This window comes from Rattus norvegicus, chromosome 8, assembly GCF_036323735.1.
Source record: "Rattus norvegicus strain BN/NHsdMcwi chromosome 8, GRCr8, whole genome shotgun sequence".
NCBI classification, from domain to species: Eukaryota; Metazoa; Chordata; class Mammalia; order Rodentia; family Muridae; genus Rattus; species Rattus norvegicus.
Genome location: NC_086026.1, coordinates 95,101,343 through 95,121,810, shown reverse-complemented (window position 1 = coordinate 95,121,810; position 20,468 = coordinate 95,101,343). Strand labels below are relative to the sequence as shown.

The 20,468-nt window shown below is 44.0% G+C and overlaps 1 protein-coding gene across 2 annotated transcripts; it reads left to right on the top strand.

Moving 5' to 3' along the window:
• The first annotated feature begins 12,710 nt into the window (after window positions 1–12,710).
• Window positions 12,711–19,462, top strand: Tent5a (terminal nucleotidyltransferase 5A). Of its 2 annotated transcripts, none has more exons than NM_001106844.1 (3): window positions 12,711–13,016; window positions 13,205–13,748; window positions 14,776–16,399. In NM_001106844.1, exons 1-3 carry the CDS (start codon window positions 12,997–12,999, stop codon window positions 15,550–15,552), a joined length of 1,341 nt encoding a protein of 446 aa, NP_001100314.1. In that variant the 5' UTR covers window positions 12,711–12,996; the 3' UTR covers window positions 15,553–16,399. The 2 variants fall into 2 exon arrangements, with proteins under 2 accessions (NP_001100314.1, XP_006243536.1); XM_006243474.4 differs by having other exon boundaries at window positions 12,715–12,961; window positions 14,776–19,462.
• The last annotated feature ends 1,006 nt before the right edge of the window (window positions 19,463–20,468 follow it).

The window sequence follows — 20,468 nt, the reverse complement described above, 5'->3', positions numbered from 1 at the left end:
TTAGTTTCACAGATGCTGAAGACTTAGAGACTGCCAGGTACTAAAAGTCACAGCCATAGTAGTGATCAAAGCTTCAGAACCCTACATACAGAAAGGCAGTAGTCGGAGAGTGCTGATAGAGAGAGCTCCCGTGCTGGAAGTTCTAGTGATGTAATGTTGTTGATTCAGAACTTAATTAGAGGGTGTGCACGTTCTTGAACCATTCATACCCTAGCTTTGGAGGATCTTCCTGACATGAAGATCATGGGTTAACTTTCTGACTTTACACAAGTACTGTTGAAGGACCCATAAGCACATAAGCATGTTTGTTCTAGTGACTGATAGTTGCTATTTGTATGCCAGCAATTCCAGGTCTATCAGCAGATTATCTGTGTACCAGCAGACAGAGAAAGATGGAAATTCAGAATATGTCTGGAGATTCAGGCAGAATATATCTGCCTTTTAGTTCAGGAAGGATTTAGAAAAGGCAACTTTACAAGAACATCAAGACGAATGCCCTGAGAGAGAATTCCTCAGAGACCAAGACTTGATGTCTTACAAGCCTGGTCCCTTGAAGATCCTGGGTGACTTGTGTTTGTCCCTCCTACTGCTGCCCTCTGCTCATGATCATTAGGTTGGCCTCCAGCTGTGGATGCACAGTTGGTGGTCTATGTGCCTGAAGTGCTCTCCCAATCTGTTCCTCTGTGAAAGCCAGGTGCTTACACCTTCTCATTCCAGCTTTAGGAAAATGTTCCCTAAGGTACATGTACCAGTTGTTCTCTCCAATAGTACCTATCTTGATGGTTCCCTACAATTCTCCAAAACTGGTTGTGATGACTATTCTACTTATATTTCTCTCTGAGTCTCAACATGAAGAGTTCTCTATGGTCTTGTGTAAGGAAGTGAACTGTTATTAAAAGGACTGGTTGTTATAAGCTCCCATAGGAAGACTCCATTTAAGGAGTGAAAATAAAGTTGTTCATGTCAAGGGTTCCTGTATCCAGTCCTCAATCTAAAGACCTAAACTACTACTACTACTACTACTACTACTATTACTACTACTACTACTACTACTACTACTACTACTACTACTACTACTACTACTAGTACTTCTTCTTCTTCTTCCTCTTCTTCTTCCTCTTCTTCTTCTTCTTCTTCTTCTTCTTCTTCTTCTTCTTCTTCTTCTTCTTCCTCTTCTTCTTCTTCTTTCTCCTCCTCCTCCTCTTCCTCCTCCTCCTCTTCCTCCTCCTCCAAACACTTCAATTTAGAGCAGTTGATTCTGCTCTTCCCAGACAATTGCTGGCTTTTCCACCAAGAAATTTAAAATAACTAAGGAGGAGTTGGACTAAGGCAACCTTCCCTTAGGTTACAGGAATGTGTAGGGCTGCTACCTAAGGCTTCTGGACCATTGGAAACAAATTCAATTTCTTCTTGAGGCCAAATTGCACAATTTATGAAGACAAAGTGAACTGGTTATTTTGGGGCTAGGATTTGAACTATTACCCAAACTCTGACTAATCACATTTGTGTGGGTCTACAAGTGGCAGCATTTATTTATTTATTTATTTATTTATTTGTTTGTTTGTTTGTTTGTTTGTTTACTGTAAGGAGTATTTTATTCTGGAAACACATAACTGATGAATACAAGGACCCAGTGAGCATTTATCCAGACTTCCAGAACCGCGAGGATGTTCCACTGGCAGTGAGAACAGCAAACAGGCAACACCTCAGCGGGCAGGAAACAGCAGCTAGTGCCACAGGTCATAGCCTTCTGGTCTATCCATGTGTCTGGATAGTAAGATCTTATACATGCAGAACTCGCTGGTACTCTAATCTTGCTACATTCGATAGGTTCTTAAGTATAACCGAAGACTTTTTTCATGCAACTGATACTTAAACTATGTCATGGGAGTTTATTGGCCAAAAATGAACAGCAGCAAAATAAAATAAAAAGTCACTGACTTCCAGTGAGGGAGGGTCATGGCCAGAGCTACGTGGGTAGATAGGAAATCCTTACCAGGTACCTAACTAAGATCAGGGGCTTGTGTGAGATCCCATACCTGTCCATAGAATTCCAGAGACTGTCTTACAGCCTATTTATATCATATGCACGGAACATATATACTTTCATCTAGATTATTTGTTAAGTGGTTTTTAAAGAACTCGGACTACATTTCATCTGTGTGTGAATGTGTGCACTCTCATGTCTTTATGCATTGAGCCATTTGTTTGATCTTGCTGGGTGATTTGTGGAAAATTGTAGCGCGTTATAAATGGTATCTAGTGTAGTCTCTGACATCATTGATCCTACATAATAGGGGATAAGATACAGGGTGTGTAAAAGAATAAACAAACCAGGGAGAGAAATGAAGGCAATAACAGCACATTCTCACATGTATTCCAACATACCATCCTGCTTGAACAGCCCGGGGCCTCTGCCCCCATTGCAGCTTGCAGGGTCCTGCACCATATTGGGAATTGAAGGGATCAAAGTTAAGATTGTTCATGGTGCCGTACAGCAGAAACTGGAATTTTTCATACATCTGGTTAATTTTATCAATATAAGCATTTAAAGTCTTTAAGGCCAGATTGAGAGCAAACGCACACATGGATTTGGTCTTCAATGAAATTTAAAAGGCAACTGAAGCCTCCATTATACTCTGTTAGACACAGGAAATTTAAACAGGCATCTGGCTGTTAAACATTTAAGTAATTTGTTTTCAGGGTGTTTTTGTTTTTTAATTCAAATGTTTCCTCTCTTTAGATACAAAGTAGTATAAGAATTAGTTTGATCAACCAGGTTCTTTGATTTATGAAGAACTGTGAATCAATGTAATGGCTTGTCTAATGTAGCAATCATAAAATATTGACAAAGGTCATTAGTCTCATGTCAGAGACACTTTTATGTCACCTCTTCCCTTCCTCTAGAGGTGGTAACATAAAATTTAAACAAGCTGGGCATTATGGTGGGTGCATGTCATCTCAGTACTTGAGAGGCTGAAGCAGGGGGATCGTTTTGAGCTCAATGTGTACCTGAGCTTCACAATGGGTGTAAAGGTAGCCTAAATTATAAAGTGAGAGACTATTAAAACAAAACAGAAATCAAACAAACTCCTCAAAAATGAAAACATTCTGTAATGTACTATTAAGTCGAATATAATTATTACTTTTTTTTTTATTAACTTGAATATTTCTTATATACATTTCGAGTGTTATTCCCTTTCCCGGTATCCGGGCAAACATCCCCCTCCCCCCTCCCCTTCCTTATGGGTGTTCCCCTCCCAACCCTCCCCCCATTGCCACCCTCCCCCCACCAGTCTAGTTCACTGGGGGTTCAGTCTTAGCAGGACCCAGGGCTTCCCCTTCCACTGGTGCTCTTACTAGGATATTCATTGCTACCTATGAGGTCAGAGTCCAGGGTCAGTCCATGTATAGTCTTTAGGTAGTGGCTTAGTCCCTGGAAGCTCTGGTTGCTTGGCATTGTTGTACATATGGGGTCTCGAGCCCCTTCAAGCTCTTCCAGTTCTTTCTCTGATTCCTTCAACGGGGGTCCTAATTATTACTTTTAATGATAAATCTCATTTGAATTTTTTAATGTTTCTTTTTGTCAATGCTGGGAATGAAACCCAGGGCCTTAAGTATGTGATACAAGTGTTTTACCTCTAGACTTCCCTCTTGCCCTTGAGCACTTTTACTTTCTCAAGAGGCCATGCAGTCCACAGGACAACACAGGAAATGCTCTGGGCATGTCAGGAAGGGAAGATGCTAGGCAAGACAGGCATCTTCCAAAGAAGCATTTTTTTATTTTGTTTTGTTTCTTTTTATTAGATATTTTTATTTAAATTTCAAATATTATCCCCTTTTTTTGGTTTCCCATCCATAAACCCCCCATGCCATCCCCTTCCCTCTTCTTCTATGAGGGTGTCCCCCACCCACTCACCCACTCCTTCTTGCCTCCCGCCCTGACATTCCCCTACACTGAGGGGGTCCAGCCTTGGCAGGACCAAGGGTTTCTCTTCCCATTGGTGCCCAATAAGGCCATCCTCTGCTACATATGCAGCTGGAGCCATGGGTCTGTCCATGTGTTCTCCTTGGATGGTGGTTTAGTCCCTGGGAGCTCTGGTTGGTTGGTATTGTTGTTCTTATGGGGTTGCAAACCCCTCCAATTTCTTCAATCCTTTCTCTAACTCCTCCATTGGCGACCCTGTTCTCAGTTCAATGGTTGGCTGTGAGCATTTGCCAATGTATTTGTCATGCCCTGGCAGAGCCTCTCAGGAGACAGCTATACCAGGCTCCTGTCAGCATGCACTTCTTGGTATCAGCAATATTGTCTGGGTTTGGTGGTTGTATGTGTATGGGCTGGAACCCCAGGTGGGGCAGTCTTTGGATGGCCTTTCCTTCAGTCTCTGTTCCAAACTTTGTATCTGTATTTCCTCCTATTAATATTTTTGTTCCTTCTTCTAAGAAGGACTGAAGTGTCCGTACTTTGGTCATCCTTCTTGAGCTTCATGTGGTCTGTGGATTGTGTCTTGGGTATTCCAAGATTTTGGAATAATATCCACTTATCAGGGAGTGCATACCACGTGTGTATTTTTGTGATTGGGTTACCTCGCTCAGGATGATATTTTCTAGTTCCATCCATTTGCCTAAGAATTTCATGATGTCATTGTTTCTAATGGCTGAGTAGTATGCTATTTTATAAATGTATCATGTTTTCTGTACCCATTCCTCTGTTGAGGGACATCTGGGTTCTTTCCAGCTTCTGGCTGTTATAAATAAGGCTTCTATGAACATAGTGAAGCATGTGTCCTTGTTATATTCTGGAGCATATTTTGGGTATATGCCCAGGAATGGTATAGCTGGGTCCTCAGGTAGTACTATGTCTTATTTTCTGAGGAACCTCCAGACTGATTTCCAAAGTGGTTGTATCAGCTTGCAATCTCATCAACAATGGAGAAGTGTTTCCCTTCCTCACATCCTCACCAGCATCTGTTGTCACCTGAGTTTTTTATCTTAGCCATTCTGATTGGTGTGAGGTGGAATCTTAAGGTTGTTTTGATTTGTATTTCCCCGATGACCAAGGATGTTTGAACATTTCTTTAGGTGCTTCTCAGCTATTTGACATTCCCCAGTTGAGAATTCTTTGTTTAGCTCTGTACCCTGTTTTTAATAGGGTTATTTGATTCTCTGGAGTCTAACTTCTTCAGTTTTCTGTATATATCCAAGCCGTTGTCTTTCTGTTTTCATGGTAAGTGAAGGACTGAGATCCTGCCCACCCAGTGAGCTGATGCGGTAGGATTTGATTGCCCCATTTGCCAGTGATAATGGAAACAATTTTCAGTAATCTTAATGGAAATCTGGGAAAAGTTACAGAGCAAAAACACTACATCCCCAAACCAAAAGCTCCCACTTGCCTGTTTTTTTCTTCCTCTTAGTGTCCTAAGAAGCCTTTATAAACTAAGAAAAATTAAACATACCATCTTATCATGCTAATGAATTACTCAATTCCTTCATGAGACACATGCTTCCAAACCTGGGAAGTGTGATTCTACCACATTTCAGAGTTATTTTACTGATGCAAACTTTGGTCAGCTTTCTTGGGAGTGTTAACTCTGATTCGCTTCTAATCCCTCAGGCTCATGATAGAGATGTGTTGGAAGCTGATCTCCATGTAAGATGTTTTTATGGTGTCTAGATCCATAGCTCCTCTCATTACGTCTCAACTAATGCACACAGCCCTGTACTCTGAGTCCTTTGCTTTGGTCAATAGATCAAGTAACAATTTCTTTGAATCACATTGGTGTTTTGGGTAACTACACACAGTGAGTCTACAGCTAGTTTGTGTACTCACACATAAGATCCTTAGGCTTGTCAAGGTGGTAAATTTTCTCTTAAGGTATGACTTGCAGAATATATATTTTAATTAATGTTCTACATCACACTAGGTTCAAAACTTGTTTACATATATTTTGTACTCAAATTTTCAGAACTATTTTTTTTAGATGGATAACCATAGTTCGTGCTAATTTTTTCTCTCATATCATATAAGGCAGTACATAGATGCTTGAAATAACATGTGACTCAGGTGTAGGAGAAAATGCGTCTTCTGCAGCATGCAGAGATTCACCTGTTAGTCATACACTCTCAGGATTGAGTGTGTAAAAGTGGCAGCAGGGGGTCTGAAGCTGTCACTTCAAAGTTCAAGTGACAAAGGCCAAACTCCAGTGTGGCGGAGTTTGGATGGAAGTCATTTAGGAAAAATGTGCAGTGGGAGATGACTAGGCCTTGGGCCCCTCAATCAATCACCCTGGCTTCAGGTCTTCAAGGTCTCCTCTGTAAGCGTTCCTGTCCCAACATGCAGTTGTGACTCAGCAAGAGACCCTCTCTGGGGGTCAAATAAATGGCCACGGATTCCAGAACTACCCATTTTAGCACTGCAAACTGTGAGTTGACCAAGTTCTTTTCCTTACCAAGCCTCAGCTATGTTGCTTTCTCAACAGAAAGTAGATGAATGTAATACTTGTTTAGCATTCGTAAACATACAAGCTTATGTAAAGGGAACCAGCTTCCGGTGGGCATCCAATACGTCAGTTCACGTTCAGGGCAAGAACTGGCTGGTGCACATCAAGATGAAATGAACATACCGATCGAAAATAACCTCGTTTCCCACAAGGCAAGGGCTGCAAATATTTGGGGATGTGTTCCTTATGAAAGGGCAGAGTGATCGAGTGGTGGTTCCTCTTTCCCTCCTCCACAGTGTTTCACGTGTTCCATAAGGCAAGCGTCATCTCTTTCTCAGAGAAGCCCAACATCTTTCAGTACAAACACACAGGAGGAAACTACTTCAGGGCAAAATAAGTGTTCATTTATCTAGGCCTGTTCATTTGGAAAGACAGCGCGTACATTTCAAGTTTATATTTCACCAAATGAATGTAAAATCTGAACACCTGTCTGGAGTAAGGACCTGTCTGGTGCATGATACTTACAACACTGACTGGAACAGTCAGCATTTAGCCAAGATGTCTACACAGGAAGAAACGCTGGCCTAATCAGCATCAATGGCAGTACCAGAAAACTCAGGGCTGATAGCTTTGATGAAGAATTCTACAAAGGGGCAATCGGTATTGAATTTAATGTGATGCCATAAGTCTGTGATGGCATAATGCGATGCCTCTGGTACTGGTACTCTTTGTGGAATTTTATAAATTCATTGATCTACAACTGTAAATGGGGTTATTTTTCTGTGGTCAGCTATATCAAAGGAATAACCTTAGGATATTTTAATAAGATACTCAGCAATCTAACAGTAATATATAGCCAAGTCAGAGGACCGTCTGAGCAGCTAAAGGGTCCTTCTAAAAGTAAATGAGCATTCCTGGTTTTAAATCTACAAACACAAATATAAAATTTCGCAATGTGGCCGCTATTGGAAATTGTGTAACCTTAACTCTTCTATGACTAGTCTTAAAAAAAAATGGCAGAAATCGCCCAGTCTATTCTCATTTATACTCATCAGAAGCATCAGAATAGTTCTTGAAGACACAGTGATGTACTTTAGAGGAAGAAGGGTCAATATTCTCCAGAGTCTCCAGCACTTGAATACTTAGACCTCAGTTGGTACAGCTGTTTGAGGGAGGCTTAGGTGGTCCAGCTTCGCTGGAGAAAGTCACTGTAAAATACTTCACCTCCACCCAGTTTGCTCCTTCTGGTTTGTGCTCACAATTCAAGGTATGATCATTCACTTCCTGTATGGGCCACCATTCTTGCTGGCTGCCATTCCTCTTCATCATGATAGGCTCATAACCCTCTAGAACCGTAAGCCAAAATAAATCCTCGCTTCTATAAATTGCCTTTGTCATGATACTTTTATCCCAACTACAGAAAGTAACTGATGAAATTACTAATAACATATTAAAAATAACATAACATGATTTTTGAAATAGTTTAGAAATGTTGTATCCTGGGATGCTGCTAGACTTTGAAACATGACTTCCTTGAAGAATTTTCTTTCTTTCTTTTTTTTTTTTTTAACAAGCACCATTTAGTTTTCTTAGAAGGAGTTCCCTCAGGAAATCTTAACTTCTACACAGAACGTTGTGATAAATTGCTATTCAGCCATTGCTAACTGGGGAGCAGAGAGGACTCGAGAAATCTGTGAGATGACACCCGTGTGTCCATGAAAAAGCTGCCCCTAAGTGGTTGTCATAACTTACCAAGGTTTGCCCTCTGAATGAGGTAGATGGTCGGAGCTGACAGCCCAGATCCTAGTGCTCTGCCGGCACAGCAGCGTGCTTCCACAGGCATGCCACGGCTGGTAGAAATGGTTGAAGAATAGAAGCAGCAAAAGCTGGAGGACATGAAGACAAGGAAGAGGCTGGTGTGGAAAGACCAAGAGAGCAATGTAGTTATGGGGGACAGACTCAACCCGGGCAGTGAGAGAGAGGTTAGAGTCGTAAGGATGGTTTTCTGGATTCTTCTTTCTCCTCTGCTTCCGGGTCTGAGCTGGGGAATTGCTTCCTGTTTGTTTACTTCCTATCTTCAGAAGCCATCTTTGGAAAGATAAGAATCAGAGAGAACAGGAAGAGAAAAGTGGCCCCACTACTTGTGTACTTGGGCCATCTCCAAACCTCCCACCGTGTTTCCCTTTGTGAGGGTTTTCTGCAAACTTCCCTGTTGAGGCTGCTGGCTTGCTAGCTCTTCATGATGGCAGAAGTCATTTTCTGGGCTTGGGGGTGGGGGCGGGCATCCCCATCAGTTCAGTCAGTTCATGGTACAGTTTGGCTCTTAGCAGTTGATTCAAGATTAAACATGTGTGTTCCAAATGTTATGCTGGAATGAACATCTACTACTTGGAAAAAAAATAAAGTATAATTCCAGGTTAAAAATTTAATCTTAATTTAAAATTTTATGCTTAAAATGAGTGTCAGAAGGCAGGGTGAACCCAACCCATAGGATGCAAGAGACTCCGAGAAGGATGGGTGGGTATAGGCTAAGGCCACGCCTCCTCTGAAAGACGCTCGACCTTCCAATGCCTTACTATTCCAATCCAGATAATGGGGACTTACTATGCAAAGCTGAGGTCTGGGGAGAGCTTAGCTTAAGAAAGAACATATTTAAAATATTGAGCATACTGTGTGGCACATGCTAGCATATTCAATTAATAAGGCCATAATTGACCTTTCTCTTACTATGCTAAGTCTGGATTGATTGTTACCATAAGTCGCAAATCAAGAACAACTAGCTACAAGTGACATGTTTTCCTCAAAAAATCTCTAGTAGGCTTTCCATTAAAAATATTTCAGGTAAAGATAGTTTGCTTTCTCAGGAAGAAGCCTAAAATACACAATTTCATTTTTGTGGTGGTTTTAAGAGTTCCAGAATTTTTAAAAAGTTACATGAGTCCCCCTTTCCTCTCTTTCTCTCCCTCTCCCTTCCCCCCCCCCTCTCTCTCTCTCTGTGTCTGTGTCACACGCATGGGTGTATATTCCAGGTGCCCATGGAAACTCTTGGATCCTTTGGAACTGGAGTTACAAATGGTTGTGAGCTTCCTGACATGGGTATTGTTAACTCACCTGGGGTGTGAAGGTGTCCTGTGCAAGAGGTCCCTCTAGACGCTGAGCCATTTCTCCAGCTCCTTGTGGTGGCTCTAACCTTATCATATTGCCATTGTTCTTTGGTTTTGTTTTGTTTTCATTCTAAAGGGGAAAAACACTAAATTACCAAATAAGCCCAGAAGCTAAAGCCTTCTACCCTTTCTCCAAAAGTCAAGTCCATGTGAGTCTAATACCAGAATAACTATGCTGCAAAGTGTCTTGGCCGTGAATGGGCTGGGAAATACAGAATTTCTTCCCTCGTACTTCCCTTGGCCATCAACAGAAAGCAAGTTAGTGCTTACAATTGCAAACTTTGCAGTTTCGTGTAAGGATGGCTGCAACTTTCCAGAATATAAATATTACCTCGCTTTGACGACAGAAGGGGGACAATGAAGAACATGTGCTTCCATTCAGCACTGAGTAACCAGTAGCCTTTCTAGGCAGCAGGCATATATTAATCCAATAATTCAATTGCCTTCTGTGGCACTGCCAAGAGTGCGTTGCCCCAGATGTCGCAGTGTGGGAGGCAGGCAGGAGGGTCTAGTCAAGCCTGGAAAGTGTGGAATGCTCTGTTATTAAGGAAGTGTTACCCACAAAGGACTGCCAGCTAGAGGAAATGGGGTGTTCCCCGACCCGGTGACTGGATCTCTTCTTTCCCTCAGCACGTGGTATGGTGTGGTATGGCATGGTAGGCACTCCACGATCCACCCGTCTCATCCAAGTCTCCTGTTCTTGGGAGAGGCCTTGGGAGCAGCTGTGGAGAGAAGGGTGCTGGTTCCTGAGGGAGGGAACAGGACAAAACTACTGGTGAAGTGGAAAAGTGGAAGCTCTGGTTGTGCCCTCTTGTCAGGATCCCCTCCCTGGCAGCTTTCTAACAAAGTTGAGCCCGTCAGCCTCATAGGATACATGGCAGGTGTGAGCAAAGAACTCACGGCTCACACACTACTCTAGTTTCAGCTTTATTTTTCTCCGTTCTTTTTGATGGAAGCTTAAAATACCATGCAAAGTAATGAGAGTGGGGCTGAACTATTGCTTTTTTTTTTTTTAAAAAAATGCAATGTATTTAATCTATGACTAGCCTCTTTGACATTATTTTTAAGAAAACTCAAAATTATCAAGAAGAAAATATTTCCTGATACTTTATCAAGAAACTATTTTTATATTCTCTCTCTCTCTCTCTCTCTCTCTCTCTCTCTCTCTCTCTCTCTGTATCCAGAGTAGTAGTCTCCTCTCTTATTTGCCCTCCTCCCTGCCCCCACCGGCCTTGCTGCAGTTGCTTGCCTCAGTTTCCCCTGAGAAGGAAGAACTAAGCCAGGGATATCTCATTCGGCAATGAAGCCTAAATAGCATTCACAGTCAGATGGCTGTGCAAGACCTGATCCCGTACGTATGAAAGTTATGAATTTGGGAGGCGATCATTACCTTGTAACCCCTTTATTCCCAATCCCCCATGGCACTGACGCCTTCTTCTTGACCTGAAGACTGTGAGGTGTGTGGGAAGAGCTAAAGGTGGAAGGTGGTGGCTCACAAACGTAATCACATCACTTCAGAGGATGTTGATTTTGAGGCCAATTGGAGCTACCCAGTAAGACTGTGCCATACACGCTCGTGTGTGATTGCCACACACACCCACACACACACACCCACACCCACACACACACACACATTTCGTATATACGAAATGTGTTGCTAGGCACTGCTCATGGTTGGACATGTCCTGAAAGGAAGTAGCGGGATTTGAGAACAATGTAGGGGTCCAGGGATCCTTAATCGCTCAATTCAATTTGGCCTAGGCCGGGCCTATGCTAAGAAAGCCTGGCCTCTAGTAGAGTGTCTTCATTTTGTGGACTCACAGCTCCACAGGGCACCAGCAGGGGGCGGCGTTGTCACGCAGCTAGATCCGCGTGGGCGACACCCTTGCATCCCATCCCTCAACTCAGAGCCACACAGGTTGGGCTTGTAGGCCAGGGCTCCCTAAATTCAAAGGCTGGTTCTCTGAAGTTGTCTAGGGTCATGGGGGTAATGGCTGTTCATTCCAGGACCTCTCTCTAACCTGACTGCCTCGGCCCACAGCCTCTACCTGGAGCAAGGACTGCAAAGCATTACTTTGTACAGAGGCAGCGGGCGGCGGAGGAAGTGGACAAGGGAAAGCCGGAGCTTTCTAGCAAACATTGTGGTGCCAGAGCGCGCAGATAACCTTTTCCAATCCTTAAGCGCTACACTGGCGACTGAAGCTGGAGGGGAGAAACTTCGCGTCTTTTAGATTTGCCCTTTATGGCTGGTAAGGAGCCAGACCCTACCTAGATCATTGAGGTTTTATTCACTCGAGAACTGAGAATCTTAGAGACTGCTAGGAATGCACTTCGTCCCTCGGGTCTGAGCCGAAGGACCGCCACCCTTGGGTCCGCTTTCCTGCACTGCTGGGTTGCGCTCCGAGACCCCGCCGGTTGGCCGCGAGCTCCTGTAGCTGTGTGATAGGTAACGCGCGCCTGCCCGGCTCGCGCGCAGCAGCTGGACGCGCACTCAGGCTGGTTGGCTGGCATCCGACTTCCCCAGCACTTCTGGAGGTTTCGAGAATCGAAACTCAGTTCTCAGTAAACCCTCCCCCTCCCGCACGGAGACTGACGTGCGTGATCAGTTGCCTCTGGAGACTACACTTGGCCCAGGGTCCTTAGTGGAATCGGCGGTCTAGCCACAAACGGACACTGTTGGGGGAACCTCCAGGAGACCCAGAGTTACTCGGCAAATGACGCGCTACACCCGGCCAGAAGGCTAGGCTTGGGAAGTTTCTATAGTTGCATGATTTTTTAACCCTGATCCAGTTTTGATGGACATCTATCACATTTGAGGCAAAGTGTCTCCTCTTCAGGGGTGTGTGTGCGCGTGTGCGTGTGTGCGGACGTGCAGAAATGGACAGATCTACACGTAGGAGCCACAGGCATCTGTCTGTGCACATTAGCCAGGGGCTGCGCACCTTGGCCTGGCTCCAGCAGCCCTGAGCTCGGGCGACTGTCCACCCAGCCCTGGGGGGCGGTGCTCTATGCAAATGAGAGGGTGTGGCGAGCACTGCGCGCAAGGGCCCCGGAAGCGCGGAGAAGCCCGGTATAAAAAAAGTACTGAAGACATTTCCCCCCGCACAACTGCTAAAGCTCCAGAGACGCGAGTGTGCGCGGTGGCATCGGCGGCGTCGAGAGCCGCCACCTCCGAGACCACCGCAGCGGGGGCGCGGGCGGGGCGCGGGCAAGGGGCGGGAACGCTCAGGGCGCGGCGGGGGTCGGCGCAGAGAAGTCTCGGGCCGCTGCCCCGAGCGCACTCGCAGTTCCTGCGAAGTGTGTCCGCCTCGCGGTTCCTCGCTCGCCTGCGCTCCTAGAAGGGGCGGCCGCCTCCAGGTGACACAGACGGGACTCTCGCTTGTGCTTTCCAGATGCATCAGAGATACTTTTGGTGCGGGGCTGCTCTGCGGGGCGCGGCGCGCGGCTGGGCACTGGGGTCGGTGGGGGGAGGAGGGCTCCTATGGGCAGCTCCTGGGACGTCATGATCGGGGAGGGGGAGCCCAGGCCCCTGGGCGGGACCCCGGTCCCCGCACCCGCACACCTTCCTGCCGCTCCCCTAAACCCACTCTTTCCTCTTAGGACTGACCAAGGCCAAGTGGCGTTCGGCGGGCACTACATGGCTGAGAGCGAAGGGTACTTTGCCATGGCAGAGGACGAGCTGACCGGCGGCCCCTACATCCCTCTGGGTGGTGACTTCGGCGGCGGTGGCAGCTTCGGCGACCGCTGCTCGGACTATTGCGAAAGCCCCACGGCGCACTGCAACGTGCTGAACTGGGAGCAAGTGCAGCGGTTGGACGGCATTTTGAGCGAGACCATCCCGATCCACGGTCGCGGCAACTTCCCCACGCTCGAGCTGCAGCCGAGCCTGATTGTGAAGGTGGTGCGGAGGCGCCTGGAGGAGAAGAGCATAGGTGTCCGCGACGTGCGCCTCAACGGCTCGGCCGCCAGTCACGTCCTGCACCAAGACAGCGGCCTGGGCTACAAGGATCTGGACCTCATCTTCTGCGCCGACCTGCGTGGGGAAGAAGAGTTTCAGACTGTGAAGGACGTCGTGCTGGATTGCCTGTTAGACTTCTTGCCCGAAGGGGTGAACAAGGAGAAGATCACGCCGCTCACTCTCAAGGTAAAGCCACCTGATGGGCTTGGGCACAGTGGCGGGCCGGGGGCGGGGAGAAAGCAAGCCGGATTTGCCCTCACTGCGGACCGTTTGGCCGTAGGGAGTACATTTATTTATTTTTTTATTCTTTTTTTCACGAGTGTACTAATGTGCGTGAGTGCTATGGAGTGTTTTAGTTTCCTGGGAGCTCCAGCACCACAACTCTGCTTCCTCCTCTGCGTTTCCTTCTCTTCCTTCTCTCTATGGTTTAACTCTTGACTTTCCTTCCTGGACTCGTGTCCAGAGTATAATGTGATTGGTGGAAGGATGGAATGATGTAAATAATTTTTTTGAGTCATCTTGTGATCTAGACTTTGGGAAAAATAGCAGCCCGAAGCAGAACTGAGTCAATGGTTTTTTATTGTATTGGAAAATATGAATAGATTCCTACTCTGGATTCAACTGACTCCAGCGTTTAAGATATTTGGTGCTTTTCCCTGTGAATTCACGAGTTGAGGGCATAGTAGTGTGCCCCTCCCCTTCGGTTTAGGTGGCATTTTGTATAATTAATTAAAGTTGTCTGAAGGCAATTTAGTTCCTCTTTGGCTGTGAGTGTAGTGTGTTACTGGAGAGACTGATAAGATTGATTGCCTAAGGGGGAGGAGAACTGCGTGGTTGGAGGCAAGGGTGTGAGAGGCGGACTCCACGACAGTGTCTGCCTTTCTGTGGATAGCGAGTGAATATTGTGCCTATTAGACCATCTTCAAAAAATAACATTTGAAGTCAGACATGACAACAGAACGTCTTAGTATGCTGCCGCGTCTGCCAAAAGCCTCAAACTATTACTTCTAGTCTCTTTCCCAGACGGCAAAACTACTCGTTAAATGTATTTTTTCCCCCTGTTTTCCGAAGTCTGTTTAAGCTTGTAGGTAGTGTTTTGCTGAAACTTAACAAAACAAACAGGAAGGGGCAAAATAATTCTCAGCAAAGAAGCATTTATTGTTCCTTTTCCAGCTTTGCTCATTTTTTTCTTGTTTTATCTTTTACATCCTAGGAAGCGTATGTGCAGAAAATGGTTAAAGTGTGCAATGATTCTGACCGGTGGAGCCTTATATCCCTGTCAAACAACAGCGGCAAAAATGTGGAGCTGAAGTTTGTGGATTCCCTCCGGAGGCAGTTTGAATTCAGTGTAGATTCTTTTCAAATCAAATTAGACTCTCTTCTCCTCTTTTACGAGTGTTCAGAGAACCCAATGACCGAGACATTTCACCCCACCATAATCGGCGAGAGTGTCTACGGTGATTTCCACGAAGCCTTCGATCACCTTTGCAACAAGATCATTGCCACCAGAAACCCCGAGGAAATAAGAGGAGGAGGCCTGCTTAAGTACTGCAACCTCTTAGTGCGGGGCTTCAGGCCTGCCTCTGAGGAGATCAAGACCCTTCAGAGGTACATGTGTTCCAGGTTCTTTATTGACTTCTCAGACATCGGAGAGCAGCAGAGAAAGCTGGAATCCTACTTGCAGAACCACTTCGTGGGCTTGGAAGACCGCAAGTATGACTATCTCATGACCCTCCACGGAGTGGTAAACGAGAGTACGGTGTGCCTGATGGGACATGAGAGAAGGCAGACTTTAAACCTTATCACCATGCTGGCAATCCGGGTGCTAGCTGACCAAAATGTCATTCCTAATGTGGCTAATGTCACTTGCTATTACCAGCCGGCCCCCTATGTCGCAGATGCTAACTTTAGCAATTACTACATCGCACAGGTTCAGCCAGTATTCACATGCCAGCAGCAGACGTATTCTACTTGGTTACCCTGCAATTAAGAATCATTTAAAAATGTCCCATGGGGAAGCCATTTCAAAGATAGTAAAATGAAAAAAAAAAGGAAGAAAAATTATGAAACAACACCAAAAAAGGGGAGTGACCCGGCCCTAATTAGGGATGTGTTTTGTGCACTGAGGACTTGCTCCCGATTTTAAAGTTGGCAATGCTTGGGGATCTTTCCATACATAAGGGAGCATGATCTCAACTCGTCACCCTCTCCACCTATGGTCTCTATCCAATCGGATTGTATCTTGAAACAAAAAGAGGCCTGTTAGGGAAAGCAGCCAGATTCTCCCAAAATAACAAGAGAATTAAAAAAAAAAACCGGCTTGATTTTGACAATATGGGTTTGCAGCAACTACTCCCATAGCTCTGCCATAGGGAAGGGGAATGGTGGGGAAACTTTTAAGATGGCGTTCACAATGGGAAAATGCTGAGGAAGAAAGCCTTGCCTATCACTTGAGGAGGTCAGAAAGTGACCAGGGAAAGCAGGGCTACTGGTAGGGATTACCATCTGTCTAGCAGCAAGTGCTCCCTTTGGAGTGATCCTGTTTTCCTCACAGAAACAGCTCAGTCCAAATGAACGGTAGGCAGGTTGATGCTGTCCTCATAACAAACAGCAGAACTTAAGGATGACACAACCCCTTGATTCCAGCTCCGTGCAAAGCTTGCGTTCTTTTTTTCTTTTCCTTTTCTTAAATGTGAAGACCCAAGCAAAAACCAGCTGTAGCCAAGAAAACATGCGCAAGGACCAAAGATTTAACTGATAAAAGTTCCCAAGCAGAAGAGGTAGGATAGGATATATAAAGAGTTACTATATTTGTTACACACCAGTACACATCAAAGTGCCTGTTGCTTTCAGAAGATTAGAAGTGGAAAAGGTTATTTTATGGTTTAATAATTATTTTATTTTATCAGGGACTCAAGAAAAAAAATAAAGCAACATATTAAGCTTGTGAATGGTGGCAGAAATGGCCTAATTTTTTTTTGACAAATACCTATATAAAGTTGATATTGTTTGGTGTGATGTTATAGGTACGTATATACTGTTTGTGTGTATACACACACACATATGTGATATGTATGTATATATACACACACACTACTTTGTCTATGACCTAAAATAATGTATCAAAGAGGAAAAATTTTAAAGATAGTGATTTTTATGTTTTTGGGTAGGATCTTAGAAGACATGGGCATACTGCAATGATGGCGTAAAACCCATATAAAAATGAGACAAATGGAGGGATGTGAGTAATATATTTGATAGGAAAAGCAGAGATTATACATTTTTAGCGAGTTTTTTTTCCTTATTTTCACTGAACCAGAGAACTTCACAAATGGGAGACTTCTTGGTAGCACACTTCTCAATTGCCTTGCCCTGGCATTTTGACAGTCTGAGTCCCTGCCCCTTAAATAAATAGAATCACATGCCTTCAAGGCTTAGAACGTATGGATCATGGATCAGAGATAGGATAATTAAATCCATAACTGCTCAAAAAAGAATTTCTGGAACCTAAACACTACTTTTAATATTTAAATGAATGCAAATGAGCGCATTCTGCATTTTGGACCACTAGAATTTAATAAATGTGAAATGACCCTTTTTAAAGAGTATTTGCACAACTACATAAAGTTTATATATAGGATATATATTATATATATATACATTTTATAAATTTATCCAATATGAAATATGTTTGATCTGGTTGTCACACTGCATAGAAATATTTAGTACTGTACCTTAAATTAAATCACTTTGTATTTGACCAAACCCAACTTTCGTTTTCTCTCCCAAGAGACCATTTGTATACCTTTGTGACATGAACTGATACTCTCATGTTCAGTGACAGCTCAACTTAACTCCTTTCCCAGCCCTGTAGACACTGGTCTCTGAAAAAAATACATTTCACAAGCAAAGCAAATGCATTAAAAACCTTCCTTTCTTGTTGTGAAACAATCACACAGGGTCTGGTCCCCTTGAACTTTCATGAATGACTGCTAAGTATGGTAATTCCTCTGCAGAGCCAGTCAGTTACAGAGAAGCTAGGGAGAACTTAACACTCTCACGTTGGCAATGATGCTATCTCCCAGCACCTCTCAGCTTCTCATGGCCAGATTAGTCCAGGTTGATGTGTCCGGACCACCCTTCTGTGCACCTGTATTTGAAGCCTTACCAGGAACCAGATCGGCTTGATGCTAGAGCCTCCCTGTGAATCCTCACCAAGCTGTCACAGCCTCCAACACTGCCACTCTCTTTTATAGAGAACTGATCCTACCATGGTGGTCCAGTTTTCCCCTTCACTGCCCTGCATTTGAAAGATCAGTTTCGAAGTCCCAGGAAACATTGTTCAGCTTGCAGATTAAGCCTGGAACTCACCTATCAGAAACCACAGTCTAGCCGGCTTAGCTCGCCTGTAAGTTCTCCTGGACTGCTGGTGGGGCAGAGGCTCATCTGGTGACCTGGTTTCTTCTCCCGCTAACTCTGCATATATGAGTTATCCACTGTTTTGAATAGTCTGGAGATCTTGGGCTCTGCCATAGTAGCAACCTGCTGTTAATTTTCAGCAGGGGTTTTTGTTTGAAAGGGGCCTTATTAGAAAATATGTCTTTCATTTACTTGTCAAGTGTTTATATTCCTTGCTTGCTTACTTTATGGCTGGTAGCTTAATCAAAAGTGCCAGCACATGGCAATCAGATAGAACAGGCTGTGTTCAAGACAACTTTTGGCATTTACTTTAACCCTTATATAATTTATTTCTATTTTGTGCATACTATAGTCCTGTGCATATATAGGTGAACATGCAATGGAATATATGTCTCTCTTTGTGGATGTGTGGCCTAAAAAAAAAATCTGAATGTCAGAGCAAAGAACAGCTCTCTCTCCATCTAACCAGTGCCCACGGTTTGTTTGCTCTTGTGTTTATCTGGCCTAGTGCACTGTTACTTTGAAACAGGGAGAAGTTTTGCCTTCTGGAGGTTCTGGCATGTCAGAGAACACTTAGCCTGTGACTGTGTCCTTTTATAAAGTTTACTTCATCCGCAGTAAATTCAGCTGCCTCAAGAACTCTTGCAGGGGGACGGACTTTGAAAAGTTGAATGGAGCGCTTGCGCTCTTTGGTACAGTTAGACTGTTTTGATCTGGGTCCAAAAAACCACAAGGATGGGCGGCATATTCAAGCCAAGAAGGAAGTGAAATGAAACGTGAACATACTGGGTTTTTTTCCCCACCCCTTCTGTTTGCTGACGTTGGTTGCTTTACTGTGCATATCCTTGTTTTAATGCAATGCTTGTTAAATAAATATTGTGAACTCTTTTGTAAATGAAATGTATTATGTTAAAAGCTGTCAGCAGCTGTCCAAAAATAAGCTTTTGTTGTGAAAGAAAAATGTGTGTTAGATAAAAAACAAAACAAAAAAGCCAAAAAAAAAATCCTGTTTTCATATATAGCATCTATTTGAATATACTCTTTCTTTAATAATTTCTTTTAGCATCACCATTTCAGTGCTGTGGAGGGATCTCCGTGTCACGTGTTGTCATGGTAATGACTTGCTGAGATAAAAGTGATAACCTTACAAAGTGGGCGGTGGCGAGGGGCTTGGGAATGCTTGCTGCAAGGCTTCACAGAATGTAAGAGGCTATGTTTACTGTTGACTCTCTCTCCCACCTCCCTACAACCATTGCCTGCTCTGAGTTGTCCTACTACAGCAAGCTGCACCCTGGGTCACTCTTGGAATGTTTTGACAATTGTGTGTCACAGGCGGTAAAAGGAGTTGACGGAAAATGGACTCTTTAAAACTGACATGTTCGTATCAGTGCTAGAGGGAACAGATTGTGAATTTTGTTTACAGCATCCAATATTTGGATTTTTGTTTTTGTAAATAAAAAGAAGTTATTTTTTTCTATTGATCTGTGTCTGCTCTATTTGGTGTTTAATGTGCTAAAGATCGTGTCCTCTGAACCCCAAACTGTGTACACTGTGGAGCATGGGGCATACACAGGAGCAGACCAGCTTTCCAAAGCTTATTGCAGCTTAAGAAATGACAGTGTCCCACCCCCAGCCAGCCCATCTAAATGACTCAAACAGCTCCAAAAGACGCTAGCTATTCGATGCCAAAAATTTTTGTCTGGGTATAAACTTAGCAGGGTTAAGTGACCCAGAAGACTGAACTGTTTTCAGTATCAGTAGTTTTCAGACTCTCAGTCCTGAACTTGAGGATTCTGGTAGTTTTGAGTAGGCTTAGATTTTTATGAGTAACCCGACAACTGTGATTCCATTATCAGTGTTACTTAAATGTCATTTATCTGATGCACAATTATGTTATTCAATAGGATGTTTAATTTGTCTAAGGAATAAATATTGATAATCAACAATGGGAAGAGGAAGTAGAAAAAAGATGAAGAAGTTTTGTGTGTGTGTGTGTGTGTGTGTGTGTTGCACACACATTCATGCAAGTTTTCTCTAGGTGCTAGAGCAAGCACTGAAGAATTCTCTAAAGATTAATGGGGGTTCTACACTATAAAGTATAGGCTTTCCTTGTGGAGTTTGGGACCTTCTTTAATACCACCAACATAAGAGTTTGGTAAACCTGTGTTACAATAGGACATGTGTGTGGTTATAAGGGCAAGGCAAAGCCTTAATGGTGAATAGAACACATGGTTGACACTGTCTATGAAAGGGGCATTTCTGATTTTAAAACCTCCTTCCTCACACACACATATACATACATCACACACATAACTCATATATACACACATCACATACATATACATGCACATCATGCATGAATTACACACACACATCACACACATCACACAGATCACCACACATCATATACACATCACACACACATCACACACATCATGTACACATATACACATCACACACATTGTACACACATCTCACACATAGCAC

Excerpts from the sequence above, each read along its gene's own strand:
- Tent5a (NM_001106844.1), top strand. The coding sequence starts at position 12,997 with ATGCATCAGAGATACTTTTG. Across the intron at positions 13,017-13,204 it reads ATGCATCAGAGATACTTTTG|GACTGACCAAGGCCAAGTGG; the intron begins GTGCGGGGCTGC and ends CTTTCCTCTTAG. Across the intron at positions 13,749-14,775 it reads TCACGCCGCTCACTCTCAAG|GAAGCGTATGTGCAGAAAAT; the intron begins GTAAAGCCACCT and ends TTTACATCCTAG.